This window comes from Nycticebus coucang, chromosome 10, assembly GCF_027406575.1.
Source record: "Nycticebus coucang isolate mNycCou1 chromosome 10, mNycCou1.pri, whole genome shotgun sequence".
Classification (NCBI taxonomy): Eukaryota; Metazoa; Chordata; class Mammalia; order Primates; family Lorisidae; genus Nycticebus; species Nycticebus coucang.
In genome coordinates, this window is record NC_069789.1 from 124,363,348 (window position 1) to 124,380,917 (window position 17,570).

Sequence of the window (17,570 nt, forward strand, 5' to 3'; positions counted from 1 at the left end):
ACTGGCCTCAACCCCACCCCTTAGTCCCCAGCTCCTTGTGCAACTGCCCCCTCTGCAGCTCCAGGTAGGGGTACAGGGGACATCTCAAACACAGGGAAGCCCACCTGATCCTCTCTGCATTTTCCTAAATCCACTCTTCCCCTGGGTTTTCGGACAGTTTCTCAGCTACTCGGGGTATAGACCTTCAGGTCACACTTGCTGTTTTTCTCTCATCCACATCTAGTTCAATAGCAAACCTGGCAGCTCCACCTTTGGGACTTTTCCAAAATCTGCCCATTGCTTTCTCCTCCCTGGCCCAGCCCTGGTAGGGTCTACTGTTATCTCCCACTTGGGTAGTTGCAGAAGCCTGTCTGGCTCCCTGCCTCCCCTCCACACATACACAGCCAGAGGGACCTATGAGTGCCTGAGTCATGTCCCTCCCCTGCTTCATCTCAGAGTAAAGGACAAAGTTATCATGCTGGCCCGCAAGACCCTATCTGATCTGTCACCACCTTCCTCTTCAGCTCATCACCTCTGTCTTTCCGGGTCCACCCAACCCAACCTGCCTTGCTATTGAAACTCCTCAAACTCCTTCCTGACTCAGGCTTTGTATTTGTGATTTCCCTTCCCTGGGTTTTCTTCCCCTTAATCTTGTGTGCCAGCCTCTATTCTGCCACTCAGGCCTTAGCCCAAATGCCATCTTCTCAGAGGGATCTTCCCTGACCACCATGACGAGCAAGCCCCCAGCACTAAGGATCTACAGCTACACTTGAGTGTCAGCTCTAAAAGGGCAGGGGCTTGTGCCTATTTGTTTACTGCTGTCACCCAGGCTCTGGGTTATGAGCTGCTCAATAGAAATTATTGGAATAAGGCCGGGTGTGATGGCTCATGCCTGTAATCCTAGCACTCTGGGAGGCCAAGGCTGGTGGATAGCTTGAGTTCAACAAGTTTGAGACCAGCCTGAGCAAAAAGCAAGACCCCGGTCTCTACTAAAAATAGAAAAACAGGCAAGAGGCTTGGTGCGTGGGCTCAGTGGTTAGGGTGCCGGCCACATGTACCGGGGTTGGTGGGTTCAAACCCAGCCAGGGCCTGCTTAGCAACAGTGACAACAACAAAAAAGCTGGGTGTTAGCTAGGTGTTGTGGCGGGCGCCTGTAGTCCCAGCTACTTGGGAGGCTGAGGCAAGAGAATCGCTTAAGCCCAGGAGTTGGAGGTTGCTGTGAGCTGTGTGATGCCATGGCACTCTACCGAGGGCCATAAAGTGAAACACTGTCTGTACAAAAAAAAAAAAGCTGGGTGTTGTGGCCAGCGCCTCTTGTCCCAGCTACTTGGGAGGCTGAGGCAAGAGAATCGTTTAAGCTGAAGAGTTTGAGGTTGCTGTGAGCTGTGACACTACCTGCACTCTACTGAGGGTAACATAGTGAGATTCTTTCTCAAAAAAAAGAAAGAAAGAAAAAGAAAAACATGCAAGAGGATCTCTTGAGCCCAAGAGTTTGAGGTTGTGAGCCATAATGCCACGGCACTCTACTGACGGTGACAAAGCGAGAATATGTTTCAATACCATATACCGCGGGTGGCGGGTTCAAAACCGGCCCTGGCCAAACTGCAACAACAAAAAAAAATAGCCAGCATTGTGGTGGGTACCTATAGTCCCAGCTACTGAGGAGGCTGAGGGTACCTGTAATCCCAGCTACTGGGGAGGCTGAGGCAAGATAAACTCCTAAACCCAGGAGTTGGGGGGAGGTTGCTGTGAGCTGTGCGATGCCACGGCACTCTACAGAGGGCAATAAAGTGAGACTCTGTCTCTACAAAAAAAAAAAAGGCTGGGCATGGTGGCTCACGCCTGTAATCCTAGTGCTCTGGGAGGTGCAATGTGGGTGGATTGCCTGAGCTCACAGGTTTCAGACCAGCTTGAGCCAGAGCGAGACCCTGTTTCTATAATAGGTGTTGTGGTGGGCACCTGTAGTCCCATCTACGCTGGAGGCTGAGAGAAGAGAATCACTTGAGCCCAAAAGTTTGAGGTTACTGTGAGCTATGACACCAGGGCACTATAGCAAGGGGGACAAAGTGAGACTCAGTCTCAAAAAAAAAAAAAAATGTACTGGAATGAGGGTGCTCAAGCCTGTGCAGTTCCTGGTGTCAGGCACTGCCCTAAGCACTGTGTACACATTATTTAATCCTTACTGTCAATCTGTGGAGTAGCTTGTCACCAACCCTATTTGACCAAGGAGGAAACCTCTTAGGTTGAGGGCTTATGAGAACCTAATGCCCGGTGATCTGAGGGGTACCTGAGATGGTGACGCTAGCACTGAGGAGTGGCTATAAGTACAGATTATCACCAGGAACAGTGGCTCATACCTGTAATCTTAGCACTCTGGGAGGCCAAGGCGGGTGGATCACCTGATCTCAGGAGGTTGAGACTGAGCAAAAATGAAGATCCCTGTCTCTACTAAAAATGGAAAAACTAGCCAGGGGTTGTAGTGGCTGCCTGTAGTTCCAGCTACTTGGGAGGCTGAGGCAAGAGCTCTTGATCCCAAGATCCCAAGAGTTTGAGGTTGCTGTGAGCAATGATGCCGCTGCACTCTACCCAGGGCTACAGAGTCTTGCCTCAAAAAAAAAAAAAATACAGATAGATTATCATTAGCTCATTGGCAGAGGGGTTTGACTGCACAGAAACCATAAGAAATCAATTGCTTGCAGACTCATGTCAAAACCACCCACACACGCCACCCCACCTCCACTCTGGGTCTTGGAAAAATTGTCTTCCACGAAACTGATGAAACTAGTTCCTGGGGTCAAAAAGGTTTGTTCCTGAGCCCAACAGCTGTCAAAGTGGTGGAGCTGGGTCTTGGGCCAGAACCCAACCACAACCGCTGAGGAAGGGCTTTAGAAGATCCCCTGTCCAGATGAGGAGACCGAGGCCCGGGAAGGAAAAACTGCCTGAGGTTGATCTGTGCGTTTCCGCCCTACCTTCCATCCCGTGCGGCTGGGAAGCTCCGCAGACCCTGTGCTGTGCGAAGAGAAGCCAGACGCCTCGAGGGCAGTGGGGGCGGGGCGTGGCCCCGTGAATAATTGAGGGTCCCGGGCCGGCTGGCCGCCCCGCAGCTGTCGCCCGCTGTGGCGGAGAGGGGGCGGCGGTGGCGTCACTTCCTGCCCCGCGGGGGCCACCGCGCGGGTTATAAGCGCTGCCCACCGGCGTCCGCACAGCCGAGGCCCGGTCAGCACACCCCACCATGCCCCGCCGCGGGCCCGAGTCCGCGTTGCTGCTGCTGCTGGTGCCGGCGCTGCTGGGGGCGGGTGAGTGGCCGACACCTGAGGGGCTCGGACGACCGGGGCAGGGGCAGTGTACCCACGGGTTCGGGCTAGAGACCTCAGAGTCTGGCCTTACAAGTGGGGACTGTGCACCCGGCAGGTGCGCTGGGAGGGGACGTGTGGGAGTGAGTAGCCCGTGTAGCTGGGGTCAGCACCGGGGACAGCGCCCGGGGTCTCTCAGCACAGCACCCTCCACCTTCCTCCCTCCACAGCCACCGCGGCTCCCTTGGCGCTCAGACCCTCCAAGGAGGAGGTGAGGAGCGCGGCCCCCTTGACTCGCCTCATCTTGCCCGGGCCCTGCTCTCCCTGCCCAGCCTGCTCCGCCATCCCCTTCTCCCCTTTCACTCACCAGGCAATGTGCCCTCCAAACTTCCCCTGCTCTCAGCTTCTCCTTTGACCCTTCACCCCTGCCCCGCAGCTAACCCGCTGTCTGGCAGCGGCAGTCACAGAGGTGCTGACGCCAGGCCAGGCCCAGAGAGGACCCTGCATGGCTCTCCTCCACAGAGGTAAGGAGGCCAGGCCCCCGTTCTCTCCAGAGCCCCAGGATGTTCCACATACCCTCCCACCTAAGGCCACCTGCAGGAGGGGTCCATTTCTCATTCCCAGAGCCCCTGGCCTGGGCTAGTGTGGCACTGCCCAGCATTCCCACCTGCCACGACCAGGCCACTGGGGCACCCTGCAGAGGGATGGAGTGTTCTGGGCAGCCTCCTGTGGGAGGTCAGGCAGGACCCAGATTTCTTCAAGGTCTCAGTTTCTCAGCCCTGCTCAGAGGGTGTCCTGTCTCTTTCTGTCAGAAATGTGCGAGACAGAGCCCAATAGCTGCATGTCCCCTGGGGAGAAAGGCCTGCTGGTTGGAGATTTCAAGAAGCAAGAATCTGGGAAGGCCAGGTCCAGCCAGGAGGTGAGGGATGAAGAAGAGGAGGAGACAACAGACAGGACCCACAAGTCTGAGGTCCAGGAACAAGCCATCCACGAGAAACTCCACAGCTGGCTCCAACAGAAGGAGGAGGAGGAGGGGGAGGGGGAGGAGGAAATGAAGAGGGGCCCCATGGAGATCTTTGAGGACCTGTGGCAGCAGCGTCTAGAGGGTGGAGGGGGCCTCCAGAAGCGAGTGGCAGAGAAGGCCAGAGATGAGGAGACAGCTCAGTTCGAGGCAGAGAAGGGCATGCAGGTGCTGGGCGGGGGCCACGGTTTGTGGCAGGGAGGGGAGGGGGGCGGAGGAGAGAGGCATGAGGAGTCCCCGCACTACCACCACCACCGCCACCACCAACCAGAGGCTGAGCCCAGGCAGGAGGAGAACGAAGAGGCTTCGGAGAGGGAGGTGAGTGGAGGGAGGTACTCCAAGGCAGTGGAGGCCTGGGGCTGCCCAGATGGTCAGTAGAGTTACCACTAAACCACTGCCAGTGTTGGGCCATACCACAGCCAGACCCTCGATGAGTGAATTATAGTGAGTGAGATTGACACCAGGTACCAGGCATGGTGGCTTACACCTGTGTCCTAGCTACTTGGGAGACTGAGGCAGGAAGACCACTAGAGGCTAGGGCTCAAGTCCAGTCTGGTCAACATAGTGAGACTATCTCAAAAAAGAAAAGAAAAGAAAAGAAAAAGCTGGGCGTAGTGGTTCACGCCTGTAGTCCTAGCACTGTGGGAGGCCGAGGCAGGTAGATTTCCTGAGTTCAGAGGTTCAAGACCAGCATATGAGCGGAGTGAGCCAGAGTGAGACCCCGTCTCTACCAAAAAAAAAAAAAAGAAAGAAAAGAAGAGTCAGCACCTGTGGCTCAAGCGGCTAAGGTGCCAGCCACATATACCTAAGCTGGCGGGTTCGAATCCAGTCCAGCCCGCCAAACAACAATGATGGCTACAACTAAAAAATAGCTGGGAATTGTGGCAGGTGCCTGTAGTCCCAGCTACTTGGGAGGCAGAGGCAGGACAATTGCTTGAGCCCAGGAGTTGAAGGTTGCTGTGAGCTGTGATGCCACGGCTCTCTACCCAGGGTGACAGCTTGAGGCTCTGTCTCAAAAAAAAAAGAAAGAATAAGAAAGAAAGGAAGAAAAGAAAAAGAAAGGCTCGGTGCCTGTGGCTCAAGTAGCTAAGGCCCCAGCCACATACACCTGAGCTGGCGGGTTCAAATCCAGCCCGGGCCCGCCAAACAACGACGGCTGCAACCAAAAAATAGCCGGGTGTTGTGGCAGACGCCTGTAGTCCCAGGTACTTGGGAGGTAGAGGCAGAAGAATCGCATGAGCTCAGGAGTTGGAGGTTGCTGTGAGCTGTGATGCCACGGCACTCTACCCAGGGCGACAGCTTGAGGCTCTGTCTCAAAAAAAAAAAAAGAAAAGAAAACCTGACACCAGGGCGGCGCCTGTGGCTCAGTTGGTAAGGCGCCGGCCCCATATACCGAGGGTGGCGGGTTCAAACCCGGCCCCGGCTGAACTGCAACCAAAAAAAAAATAGCCGGGCGTTGTGGTGGGCGCCTGTAGTCCCAGCTACTCGGGAGGCTGAGGCAAGAGAATCACTTAAGCCTGGGAGTTGGAGGTTGCTGTGAGCTGTGTGATGCCACGGCACTCTACCGAGGGCCATAAAGTGAGACTCTGTCTCTACAAAAAAAAAAAAAAAAAAAAAAAAAAAAAAAAAAGAAAACCTGACACCAGGACTAGGTAGCAACATCCACACGCAAGGCCTCCTCTTGACCGACCAGGGAAGTTTACACACCGAGACCACAGTAACTGACAGAGCCACCATTATTGACATTACCTGAATAAGCCACCATTGCTAGCCCATAACACACACATTGACCACCAAGAAAAATGGTTGCCATGCCTGCTTCACTAGGCTATAGACCAGGCGTCCTCAAATTGCAGCCCGTGGGCCACATGAAGCGGTGTGAATTGTATTTGTTCCCATTTTGTTTTTTACTTCAAAATAAGATATGTGCAGTGTGCACAGGAATTTGTTCATAGTTTTTTTTTCTTAAACTATAGTCCGGCCCTCCAACAGTCTGAGGGACAGTGAATTGGCCCCCTATTAAAGGACACCTGCTATAGACAGACACCACTGCTGGGTCTTGGAATATCAGATGTTGCCATGATTGGTGGCAGTAACCAAGAGCTAAAATGTGGGTCATGACACCCAAGTTGGGCACCTTTGTTAGTCCCATGCAGCTGCTGTTGGCTGTGGGCACATTGGTCATCGTACCTCTTCTGAGGTTACGTGGTCACCATTGTAGTCCTTGATGACTAGGATGACCGTTTCTGGCTGCCACTGTGAGAACTGATGTGGCCTTCTTTCTAGGGTGACTGTGAGGTGGCCTGCCTGTGAAGGTAGGTGCTGACCCCCCCATTTCTGACCCTACCAGGAGCATGACATGGAGCAGTTGGAGCATGTGAGAGAGGAGCTGAAGAAGACCACGGAGATCCTGGGGGAGCAGCTCAGGAGGGAGGGCTGAGCCCCAACACACCCTATGGGTTAGGACGGTTGGCCCCCAAGCCCCCACCTCACCCAGCACCCTACTCCAGCCCCATCTTGACAGAGGTGGGGAGAAAGGTGTGCCTTAGAACCAAGACTGAGGGCACCAATCTGACATGGGCACGGGGGCTGGGCTCAGATCCACTCAGGAAATACCCCCTACACCCATCTGACCCCCTCCAGCCCTTCTGAGTGAATAAAGCACAAAGAAAACCACCACGGCTAAGTGTGCAGAACTTGACTTTGGAGAGACAGGCCCTAGGAAGAAACTGAAGGACTAAGAAAACAAGTATGACTCTGGTTATCAGAATTAGAATTTTATTAAACTGGAAACTATATTAAAAATTAAACAAATCAGACAGGGCCAGGGTCATCAGGAAGGTTTTGAGGCTGGAGTGGGAGGTAACCGGTTTCGGCTCTGCCCTCTGTGGACCACGATGTCGTCGTATTCATCCTGGGGGCAGAGGGGGCCCGGCAGAGAGGTTCAGGTGCTACTCAGGGGATTGTCATTGGCCCACTATCTAAGTCCTTAAACAAACCTGAAGAACTGGGATTTGCCTTCAAGCCTGAGTTCTCCTGCTCCTGGTTCAACTTTCCTCCTAGCACCTAGCTCTCAGACACCATTTCCAAGGTCATTTCTCCCATGGCCCAAGTTATTCCACACTACCACTGGAGCTCCCGTGTTTCAGCAATCCGAAGTCTCTCTCTCTCTCCTCCACCCCTTCCCTCCACCTTTACCCAAATTCTTCAACCTCCACCGTCTAATACCACACCCCACCTAAAGTACTACCTCTGCTGCTTGGGTTCGCCTACTAGACCTCTCCTCACTGCTCCCTGAGGTCTTTCCCCACCTCTGCCAGTGTTCAAATCACTGCTGCCAAGGTCATCGTCCCACAGCCTGATTTCTCCAACTCTTGCTCCCCAAAATCCCCCCCATTGCTGACACCCATCACTGCCTGTGTTCACCAACCACTATGACCATAGTCATTTCTCTACTTCTGCCTGAGTCTCACATCTGCTAGTGTCTTAATTTTTTGGTCACCACTGCCCAAGTTCCTACCGCCCCTGTCCAAGTCTCTCCTGACTGTTGCCCCATGCTGCTGCCCAAGTTCTCTAATTGAGGCAAGTCCAAAGTCAGTCTCAATGCACTAATTATATTCTCCTTTTCCTGCATGCTAGTTTACCCTGACCCCCCTCCTAGGCTTCCCCATTTTTCCTCCTGACTCACGCCCTCATCCCTGCTGTCGCTGTCACTGTCACTACTGCTGCTGCTGGGGCCAGGCTTGTCATCTTCATCCTCGGGCTCAGGGGCTCCATGTGCACGTAGGAGGCGGGCAAGTATGGGGTTGGGTCGGAGGGTGGCACTGCCCAGTGGGGTACGGCCACCATACATGCGGACAGCAGGGTCCGCTCCTGCCCTCAAGAGGAGCTCCAGCACATCAGCTGCTTGGGCCTCCACTGCCAAGTGCAGGGGGCTCCGGCCACATGTGGGCTCCTGTGGGGTGCAGTAGAGCAGTCAGAAGTCCTGGGAAGGATATAACATACTCCCCTACCCTTCAGCTTCCCCCAGTGCAGGGTCTCACCGGTTTGTTGAGGTCAGCTCCAGCTTCTTGGAGTAGCTGGACCATCTCTGCATCTTTGTGGATGATGGCCACATGGAGTGGGGTATGGCCTGAGAATAGAGTGGCATCAGATAATGTGGTGGGGAGCCTGAGGCCCCAGAGCCACAACCCTGGGGGAGGCCCATGTGGCCTGAGAGTGATCAGATTTGAGATCTGGCTTCTTCTTTTTTTTATTTTTTTGAGACAGTCTCACTGTGTTGCCCTCAGTAGAGTGCTGTGGTATTACAGCTCACAGCAACCTCAAACTCTTGGGCTTAAGCGACTCTCTTGCCTCAGCCTCCCAAGTAGCTGGGACTACAGGCGCCCTCCACAACACCTGGCTATTTTTGTTATTATAGTTGTTATTGTTTTTTTTTTTTTTTTTTTGAAAAGTTAAAAATTCCTTAATTTTTTATTCCTGGTACCACTACCACAATTTACAGGGCAATATACCTGATGTAATGAAAAGAAAAAGAAAGACAAAGCTACAACAGATAAAAGACCTCAGGAATGTACATCTAATTGACACTACATTGCATTAATCAATAGCTGCACTTTTTTCATGGACCCATGAAAGGGGGCAGTTTTGGTGGAAGAAGCTCGGGTAGTCCATATGGTGGTGGTTATGGATCTGGTGGTGGAAGTGGTGGATATGGTAGCAGAAGGTTCTAAAAACAACATAAAAGGGCTACAGTTCTTAGCAGGAGAGAGAGCGAGGAGTTGTCAGGAAAGCTGCAGGTTACTTTGAGACAGTCGTCCCAAATGCATTAGAGGAACTGTAAAAATCTGCCACAGAAGGAACGATGATCCATAGTCAGAAAAGTTACTGCAGCTTAAACAGGAAACCCTTCTTGTTCAGGACTGTCATAGCCACAGTTTGCATATAGTTGTTATTGTTGTATGGCAGGCCCAGGCTGAGTTCGAACCCACTGGCCCTGGTGTATGTGGCTGGCGCCCTGGCTGCTGAGCTACAGCATCGAACCAAAGGATCTGGCTTTTTAATATCTATGATGTCAAAGAGACACCTGGGTCCCAAATGCCCAGGCCTCAGGTGGTTTCAGCTTGTCAGAAGCTGCCCATGGCTGGATTAGGGTACATCAGGGGTCCATGGGTGAAAAGTCTGTGACCCAGGGCTAGAATGAACGCCCTAATCACTAGGTCCTGGGTGACCTCAATCCATCTGTGAAGGGGCCTTGTCCCAGGTAGTTGGGCTTATAGATAAGACAGCTGATAGTCAGATGCCAGGACTGTGGTAGATGGGTCCTTTTTCACATGAGGCCTGGCTGAGGAGGGCTGTCCCTGAATCCTGCTGTCAACTGCTGTGAACCTGAAAAGCAGAGTTTCACACAGGGCCCTGGCTTTGAATTCCTTAGTTCTGTGTTGGGGTGGGAATCCTGGGGGGAATACACCTTACAGGTGGGGAGCCGGGGCCCAACAACTGAATCCTTACAGCTCTGGGTCTGTTGGTAAGAGGTCTGGGGCCTCCAGCTGGAGGTTGATTCTAGGTTCTATATTCAATTCTCAATCATCTGGGGCCTGAGTGGAAGTCCTTGGTCCTGATGCCTGGGTCCCTAAAGCTTAGCTAGAACTTCTCAAGGGTCTGGATCTTGATTCTGGGAAGCTGAGTGCAGAGCTAGGTGCTCTAGCCTTGCCTGGGAGCCTGAGTCCTTCCCAGTGACTAAAGACTCTCACCATCATAGTTTTCAGCTTCCAGCTGCAGCTTCCAGTCCTCTTCACTCTCTTCTTCCTTCTCCAAGTCAGATTCGGGGTACAGGACAACAGGGCTGTAGTCGGTATCAGGGGTGTGGTCGGTGACAGGGATGTAGTCAGGGTCCTGAGCCAGGTAGGTGTCAAGGGCTTCCCTGGGCCGCTGGGGGCGGGGCTGGAGCAGTGCCCGTGCACAGGCATGTGCCCCCACTCGGCAAGCCAGATGCAGCGCTGTGTGACCCCCACGCTCTGCCACGCACAACCTAGAGCCCGCTGCATACAACTTCTCCACCGTAGATGACTCTCCCAGGATGGCTGCCAGGTGCAGAGCTGTCTGCAGGAGCAGAGGGTGAGGTTAAGGCAGCACACTGAGGACCCAGGAACCCAAGCCCTATCACTGCCCCTAGTGGCTCACCTGGCCTAGGTCATTCTGCAGGTCCAGGTACTCGGTCCCTGCTGAGAAGCCTAAAAGGAAATCTAGGAATGGTTCATGCTGATGAATCACAGCCAAGTGCAGTGCCCTGGGGACAAAGACAGGGGTCTGAGGGCAGAGGTCAAGGATTCTGCATTCCTTCATTCAAAACACAAGAAGCAGGACCAGCGGCCCAGTGGCTCACAGCTGTAGTCCTAGTACTCTGGGAGGCCGAGGGGGTGGATTTCTTGCGCTGAGGAGTCGGAGACGAGCCTAAGCAAAAGCAAGACCCTGTCTAGGCTGGAGGCTAAGGCATGAGGATCTCTAGAGCCTAAGAGTTTGAGGTTGCTGTGAGCTATGACATCATGTCTACTCTCTATTCCCTCTGCCCAGTGCCACAGAAGGAGACTGTCTGGGGGAGGGGGTAAGAAAAAAGAAAACAGCCTGGTGCAGTGGCTCACTCCTGTAATCCTAGCATTCTGGGACGCTGAGGCAGGTGGATTGCCTGAGCTCACGGGTTGGAGACCAGCCTGAGCAAGAGCAAGACCCCATCTCTAAAAATAGCCAGGCGTTGTGGCCGGTGCCTGTAATCCCAGCTACTCGGGAAGCTGAGGCAAAAGAATCACTTAAGCCCAAGACTCTGAGGTTGCTGGGAGCTACGACACCATAGCACTCTACTAAGGGCAACAAAGTGCCACTCTGTCTCAAAACACAAACAAACCAAACGTGAAGTACCTACTGTGTACTAGTTATTATGACCACACTTCTGGAACCAGCTGCCCACTATCTGGGAGAGTCAGAGGTCAAAGATCTTCAGCAAATTTTTGTAATCAATGCTTATTAAGTGAGATTTCCACGTCTGCCCTAAATGAAATAACATGGACCAGATTTCCCTCTAATGTTAAACAACCAAAAAAAAAAAAAAAAAAAAAAAACCCAGACAAGATCTAGTACATGAAGCAATAGTCTGGAAGATACTGGACATCATGCAATGAATAACTGACCCTTGAAACATGAGGTGCCCTATAATTGGATTGTTACACCTTATTGCCTTGAGAGTGCCACAGTAGAGAAAAGGAACCCAGACAGAGCCTACCAGATTGACAGAGGTGAGGAAATGAAGCTGAGAGTGGGGGGGAATCAGGGGGTCTGGAGTCATAGGAAAGAACACCAAAAAGAAGAAAGCTACACTCTGCTGCTGTAACAAAAGCAGCTGTTGACAATATGTAAACGAATGAGCTACGACACCATGGCACTCTACCGAGCTCATAATATAACCTTATTTATGGAGCCTGAAATTTCCATACCATTTTCACTTGTCATGTAATATGATCATTCTTTTTTTTTTTTTTTTTGAGACAGAGTCTCACTTTGGTGCCCTCGGTATAGTTCCGTGGTGTCATAACTTCAAACTCCTGGGCTCAAGTGATTCTCATGCCTCAGCCTCCCGAGCAGCTGGGACTACAGGCACCCACCACAATGCCTGGCTATTTTTAGAGATGGGGTCTTGCTCTTGCTCAGGCTGGTCTGTAACCTGTGAGCTCAGGCAGTCCACCCTTCTCTGCCTCCCAGAGTGCTAGGATTACAGGCGTGAGCCACAGCAGCCAACCTCTATTCTTTTTTTGTTTTATTTTTTCTTTTTGAGACAGAGTCTCCCTATGCTGTCCTCAGTAAAGTGCCATGGTGTCACAGCTCACAGCAACCTCCAACTCTTGGGCTTAAGCGATTCTCCTGCCTCAGCCTCCCAAGTAGCTGGCCCACCACCCTCGGTGTATGTAGCTGTGCTACGGACACTGGACACTGAAACCATTAAAAATGTGAAGACAATTCTTAGCTCACAATCATACAAAAGCAGGTAGATGGCTGGAATTTGCCTGCAGGCCATAGTTTGCTAACCCTTAACTTTTTTTTTTGTTAGCCAGGCATGGTGCATATCTGTAGTCCCAGATACTCAGAAGGCTAAAGCTACAAGGATCTCTTGAGCCCAGGAGTTCAAGGCTGCAGTGAGTTATGATCCTACCAGTGCACCCAAGCATGGGCAACAGAGCAAGACCCTGTCTCATAAAAATAAATAAATAAATAAAAAGGAAATATAAAGATTGTCTAAAGGAAAACAAAAGTAAGGAAGAAAGAAAAACAAAAAGAAAAACCCAAACTTGGCAGTGCCTATGGCTCAGTGAATAGGGCTCTGGCCCCATATACTGAGGGTGGTGGGTTCCAACCCGGCCCCACCAAACTGCAACAAAAAATAGCAGGCGCCTGTGGTCCCAGCTACCCAGGAGGCTGAGGCAAGAGAATCCCCTAAGCCCAAGAGCTGGAAGTTGCTGTGAGCTGTGATGCCATAGCACTGTACCGAGGACAACATAGAAAAAGAGAAGAAAAAAGAAAAAACCCAAACTATATGATGCCTACAAAGAAACACCCTTTAGATATAATTTTTTTTTTTTTGAGACACAGTCTCACTTTCTTGCCCCCAGTAGAGGACTGTGGCATAAAAACATGTAGCAACCTCAAACTCTTTGGGCTGAAGGGATCCTCTTGCCTCAGCCTCCTAAGTAGCTGGGACTACAGACACCTGCCACAATTCCCGGCTATTCTTTTTTTTTTTTCTTTTTTGCAGTTTTGGCCGGGGTTGGGTTTGAACCCTCCAGCCTCGGCATATGGGGCCGGCACCCTACCCACTGAGCCACAGGCACTGCTCTTCCCGGCTATTCTTTAAAGACGGGGTTTTGTTCTTGCTCTTGCTCAGGCTGGTCTCAAACTCATGAGCTCAAGTGACCCAATAGCCCCGGCCTCCCAGAGTGCTGGGACTACATATGTGAGCCACCATGGTGGGCCAAACTATATGCAGCCTGCAAGTAACATATTTTAGATAGAAATAACTGTTTTTAAATGGGTTAAAATTAAAGAGGTAAAAAAGATATACCATGCCAACATTGGTTAAAAGAAAGCTGGAATATTTTATTATTAGATAAAGTAGATTTCAAAGCAAGTAATATTACCAGGAAAACAGAATGATAAAGAGGTCAATTAAGAGTAACAAGTAACATAGCCGGGTGTTGTGGCGGGCGCCTGTAGTCCCAGCTGCTCGGGAGGCTGAGGCAAGAGAATCGCGTAAGTCCAAGAGTTAGAGGTTGCTGTGAGCTGTGTGACGCCACGGCACTCTACCCGAGGGCGGTACAGTGAAACTCTGTCTCTACAAAAAAAAGAGCGGCGCGGGCGGCGCCTGTGGCTCAGTCGGTAAGGCGCCGGCCCCATATACCGAGGGTGGCGGGTTCAAACCCGGCCCCGGCCAAACTGCAACCAAAAAATAGCCGGGCGTTGTGGCGGGCGCCTGTAGTCCCAGCTACTCGGGAGGCTGAGGCAAGAGAATCGCCTAAGACCAGGAGTTGGAGGTTGCTGTGAGCTATGTGAGGCCACGGCACTCTACCGAGGGCCATAAAGTGAGACTCTGTCTCTACAAAAAAAAAAAAAAAAGGGCGGCGCCTGTGGCTCAGTGAGTAGGGCACCGGCCCCATATGCTGAGGGTGGCGGGTTCAAACCCAGCCCCGGCCAAACTGCAACAAAAAAATAGCCGGGCGTTGTGGCAGGCGCCTGTAGTCCCAGTTACTTGGGAGGCTGAGGCAGGAGAATCGCCTAAGCCCAGGAGTTGGAGGTTGCTGTGAGCCGTGTGACGCCACGGCACACGGAGTGCAATAAAGTGAAACTCTGTCTCTACCAAAAAAAAAAAAGAGTAACAAGTAACAATCACTAACATTTGTGCCTCTACTAACAGAGCTTCGAATTATACAAAACAAAACCTAATAGCCAGACAAAGAGAAATAGACAAATCCACAATTATAGTTGAAAATTTGATTACCTCTCTCAATAATTGATAGAACAAGTGGCCACAAAATCATCAGCAAGCACATAGTGGAACAGTGAACTTGAACAACACTATAAACCAACACAACTTTTAATGTCATTCAACAACAGCACAATATATATTCTTTTAAAATGCACACACAGGGTGGCGCCTGTGGCTCAAAGGGGTAGGGTGCCAGTCCCATATGCCAGAGGTGGTGGGTTCAAACCCAGCCCAGGCCAGAAACTGCAAAATAAATAAATAAATAAATAAAAATAAAATGCACACACAAGGGTGGCACCTGTAGCTCAAGGGGATAGGGCGCCAGCCCCATATACCAGAGGTGGCAGGTTCAAACCCAGCCCTGGTCAAAAACTGAAAAAAAAAAAAAAAATGCACACACAATATTCTGGCCCACATTCTGGGCAATGAAAAGTCTCAATAAATTTAAAAGAATTCCAGTCACACAAAGTAAATTCTCTAGCCACTGGATCAACTAGAAATCAGTAACAGATACCTGAAAATTCTTCTAAACATCTGGAAACTTAACAATAATGTCCTTTTTTTTTTATTGAGACAGGGTCTCACTCAGTTGCCCTGGGTAGAGTGCCTACCATAATAGCTCACAGCAACTTCAAACTCTTGGGCTGAACTGATCCTCTTGCCTCAGCCTCCAGAGTAGCTGGGATTACAAGTGCCTGCCACAATGCCCAGCTAGTTTTCTCAATTTTTAGTAGAGATGGGGTCTTGCTCTTGCTCAGGCTGGTCTCCAATTCCTGAGCTCAAACAATCCACCCGCCTTGGCCTCCCAGAGTGCTAGGATTACAAGCGTGAGTATCCACACGCCCGGCCTAATAACGTACTTTGAAATAATCCACCAGACAAAGAAGAAATCAAAAGAAAAATAAATAGCCGGGCGTTGTGGCGGGCGCCTGTAGTCCCAGCTACTCGGGAGGCTGAGGCAAGAGAATCGCTTCAGCCCAAGAGTTGGAGGTTGCTGTGAGCTGTGTGAGGCCACGGCACTCTACTGAGGGCCATAAAGTGAGACTCTGTCTCTACAAAAAAAAAAAAAAAAACATAGACTGAATTAAATGAAAATGAAAATACAGTATGTCAAAATTTTTGAGATATTGCTGAACAGTACTCAGGATTAAATTTATTGCACTTAATGCCTATATTAGAAAAGAAAGAAGAGGCTCGGCGCCTGTGGTTCAAGACGCTAAAGCGCCAGCCACATACACTTGAACTGGCAGGTTTGAATCCAGCCTGGGCACGCCAAACAACAATGACGGCAGCAACCAGAAAATAGCCAGGCATTGTGGCGGGCGCCTGTAGTCCCAGCTACTTGGGAGACAGAGGCAGGAGAATCACTTGAGCCCAGGAGTTGGAGGTTGCTGTGAGCTGTGATGCCACAGCACCCTACCCAGGGCAACAGCCTGAGGCTCTGTCTCAAAAAAAAAAAAAGAAAAGAAAGAAAGAAAGAAAAGAAAGAAGAAAGTTCTCAAATCAGCAACAACAGCTTCCACCTTCACAAATTACGAAAAGAACAAATTAAACCCAAAAATAAGCAGAAGAAAAGGAATTATAAAGGCAGCACATAGGCCAATGAAATAGAAAGAAAAAACTAATAGAAACAAAATTAATTAATGAAACCAAACCTGGTTCTTTTGAGATCAATGTTTATTGAGTGCCTCCTATGGGTCAGGCACTGTATGAGTCACTGGGGATACATCAGTAAACAGAACAGACAAAAACCCCAGTACAGTCCCTCACTTGGGGCCTTTACAATTGTGGTTCCTTCTGCCTGGAATGCTCTTACATTAGCTTATCTATTTACGTCATTTTCCTGCTTTATTTTTTTCCAACCACTATTCCCTTCCAACTTTCTTTACTTCTCTTTTACTTTTTCTCTGTTTCTTTCTGTCTTTTCTTTTTTTCCTAGTGTCTTTTTTCTAAGAAAACTTTCTTTCCTTCTCCTTCCTTCCTTTCCTTCTACTGATCTATCTATATAGCCCCATGAAAATGTATGCTCCACAAGGGCACAAGTTTTTGTCTGTTTTCTTCATTGCCTATCACTAGTACCTAAAATGTTCCACAGAAGAATCACTGTTCTTCATGGGAGCTTATATTCTCTCTTTGAATTTAAGATTCAAAGATCATCGATCAGAGGACAGGCTCTTTAGTTAAAGACAAAGTATTAATTTCGGATAACAAAGTCAAAGGTCCTAATTCAGGGGCTAAAGATCAAAGACCACATTTGGAGGTCAGAGGTCTGAAGGAACCATCGCCAGAGTTCTTACAAAAGTCTCAAGACTAGGGTTAGGAAGGTCAAATCAGGTTTTGAGATCAGCGAGTAGAATGTGGATTCCAGGAACTGAGAATCATAGTTCAAGAAAAAAAGGTCAGGAATCATTGGGTTGGTATTAAAGCTGGATAAGAGATCAGCTTTGTTAAAAATTAGGACGTGGGGGTTACAGGTCAGAAAGTCTAGCATCCAAAGTCAGACTTAAGAGTAAAAGATTAGGAAGCCTCAGGGATCAGAGACTAAAGAGAATCAGACGCTGGATCCCAGGGCTCCGTTTGGTAACCTGAGGTTCACTCACGTGTCCCCATCCTCAGTGACGTAGCCAAAGACAAGGGGCGCCCAAGACAGCCCTGGTCCCCCGGGGGCCGCTGCGTCCGGACCCAGAGAACCCAGGCCGCTGTCGCACCATTCATCAGCGTCCGCAGTTTTTCCCAAGCACGCGACCCCAGCCATGGCCCCAGCCACCTCCACCCCCAGCGGCTGCCCGCCTGTAGCTGGGCTCTGACCGCAGCTCGGGCGCTTCCGCACTGTGGGAAATTCCCCAACACGCCCCCTAATTCATCCAGTAAAAGAGGACTAAATCACTCACGCCCCGCCCCCATACCGCACCGTGACCAATCAGAGTACTTGGATGGACTACGGCTCTCTACCAGGTCCCACATTTTCCTTGAGCCCTTTACCAACATGGCTGCCGACGCCAGGCCCTCTGGGACTGGTAGTTCGGCGTGTGTGTGTGTGTGTGTGTGTGTGTGTGTGTGTTTATTTGTTTGAAACGGAGTCTCACTATATCACCCTCGTCGTGTGTTTTTTGCTATTTATTTATTTTTACTTTTTTTTTTTTTTTTGAGACAGTCTTGCTCTGTTGCCCTGGCTAGAATAGCCATGATCATAGCTCTCTGCAATTTCTAACTCCTGAGTTCAAGGGATCCTCCCGCCTCAGCCTTCAGA

The 17,570-nt window shown here is 50.6% G+C and overlaps 2 protein-coding genes across 3 annotated transcripts; one reads left to right on the top strand and one right to left on the bottom strand.

Annotated features, from left to right (window-relative positions):
• The first annotated feature begins 3,143 nt into the window (after window positions 1-3,143).
• CCER2 (coiled-coil glutamate rich protein 2) lies at window positions 3,144-6,977 on the top strand. Of its 2 annotated transcripts, none has more exons than XM_053605413.1 (5): window positions 3,144-3,275; window positions 3,503-3,543; window positions 3,709-3,796; window positions 4,085-4,611; window positions 6,644-6,977. In XM_053605413.1, the coding sequence occupies exons 1-5, from the start codon at window positions 3,212-3,214 to the stop codon at window positions 6,731-6,733; spliced, it is 810 nt and encodes a 269-aa protein (XP_053461388.1). In that variant the 5' UTR covers window positions 3,144-3,211; the 3' UTR covers window positions 6,734-6,977. The 2 variants fall into 2 exon arrangements, with proteins under 2 accessions (XP_053461388.1, XP_053461389.1); XM_053605414.1 differs by having other exon boundaries at window positions 4,085-4,461; window positions 6,644-6,976.
• A 71-nt stretch (window positions 6,978-7,048) lies between these two features.
• On the bottom strand, window positions 7,049-17,143 carry NFKBIB (NFKB inhibitor beta). Its single transcript, XM_053605409.1, is given in 7 exon segments — window positions 7,049-7,132; window positions 7,134-7,207; window positions 7,982-8,248; window positions 8,337-8,425; window positions 10,047-10,395; window positions 10,477-10,582; window positions 16,921-17,143. Coding segments are annotated over 7 exon segments (1,065 nt in total). The 5' UTR covers window positions 17,076-17,143; the 3' UTR covers window positions 7,049-7,107.
• Between the last annotated feature and the right edge of the window lie 427 nt (window positions 17,144-17,570).

Coding starts and splice junctions, on each gene's coding strand:
- CCER2 (XM_053605413.1), top strand. CDS start 3,212: ATGCCCCGCCGCGGGCCCGAGTCCGCGTTGCTGCTGCTGCTGGTGCCG. Junction 3,544..3,708: donor TCAGACCCTCCAAGGAGGAG/GTGAGGAGCGCG, acceptor CCTGCCCCGCAG/CTAACCCGCTGTCTGGCAGC. Junction 3,797..4,084: donor CATGGCTCTCCTCCACAGAG/GTAAGGAGGCCA, acceptor TCTTTCTGTCAG/AAATGTGCGAGACAGAGCCC.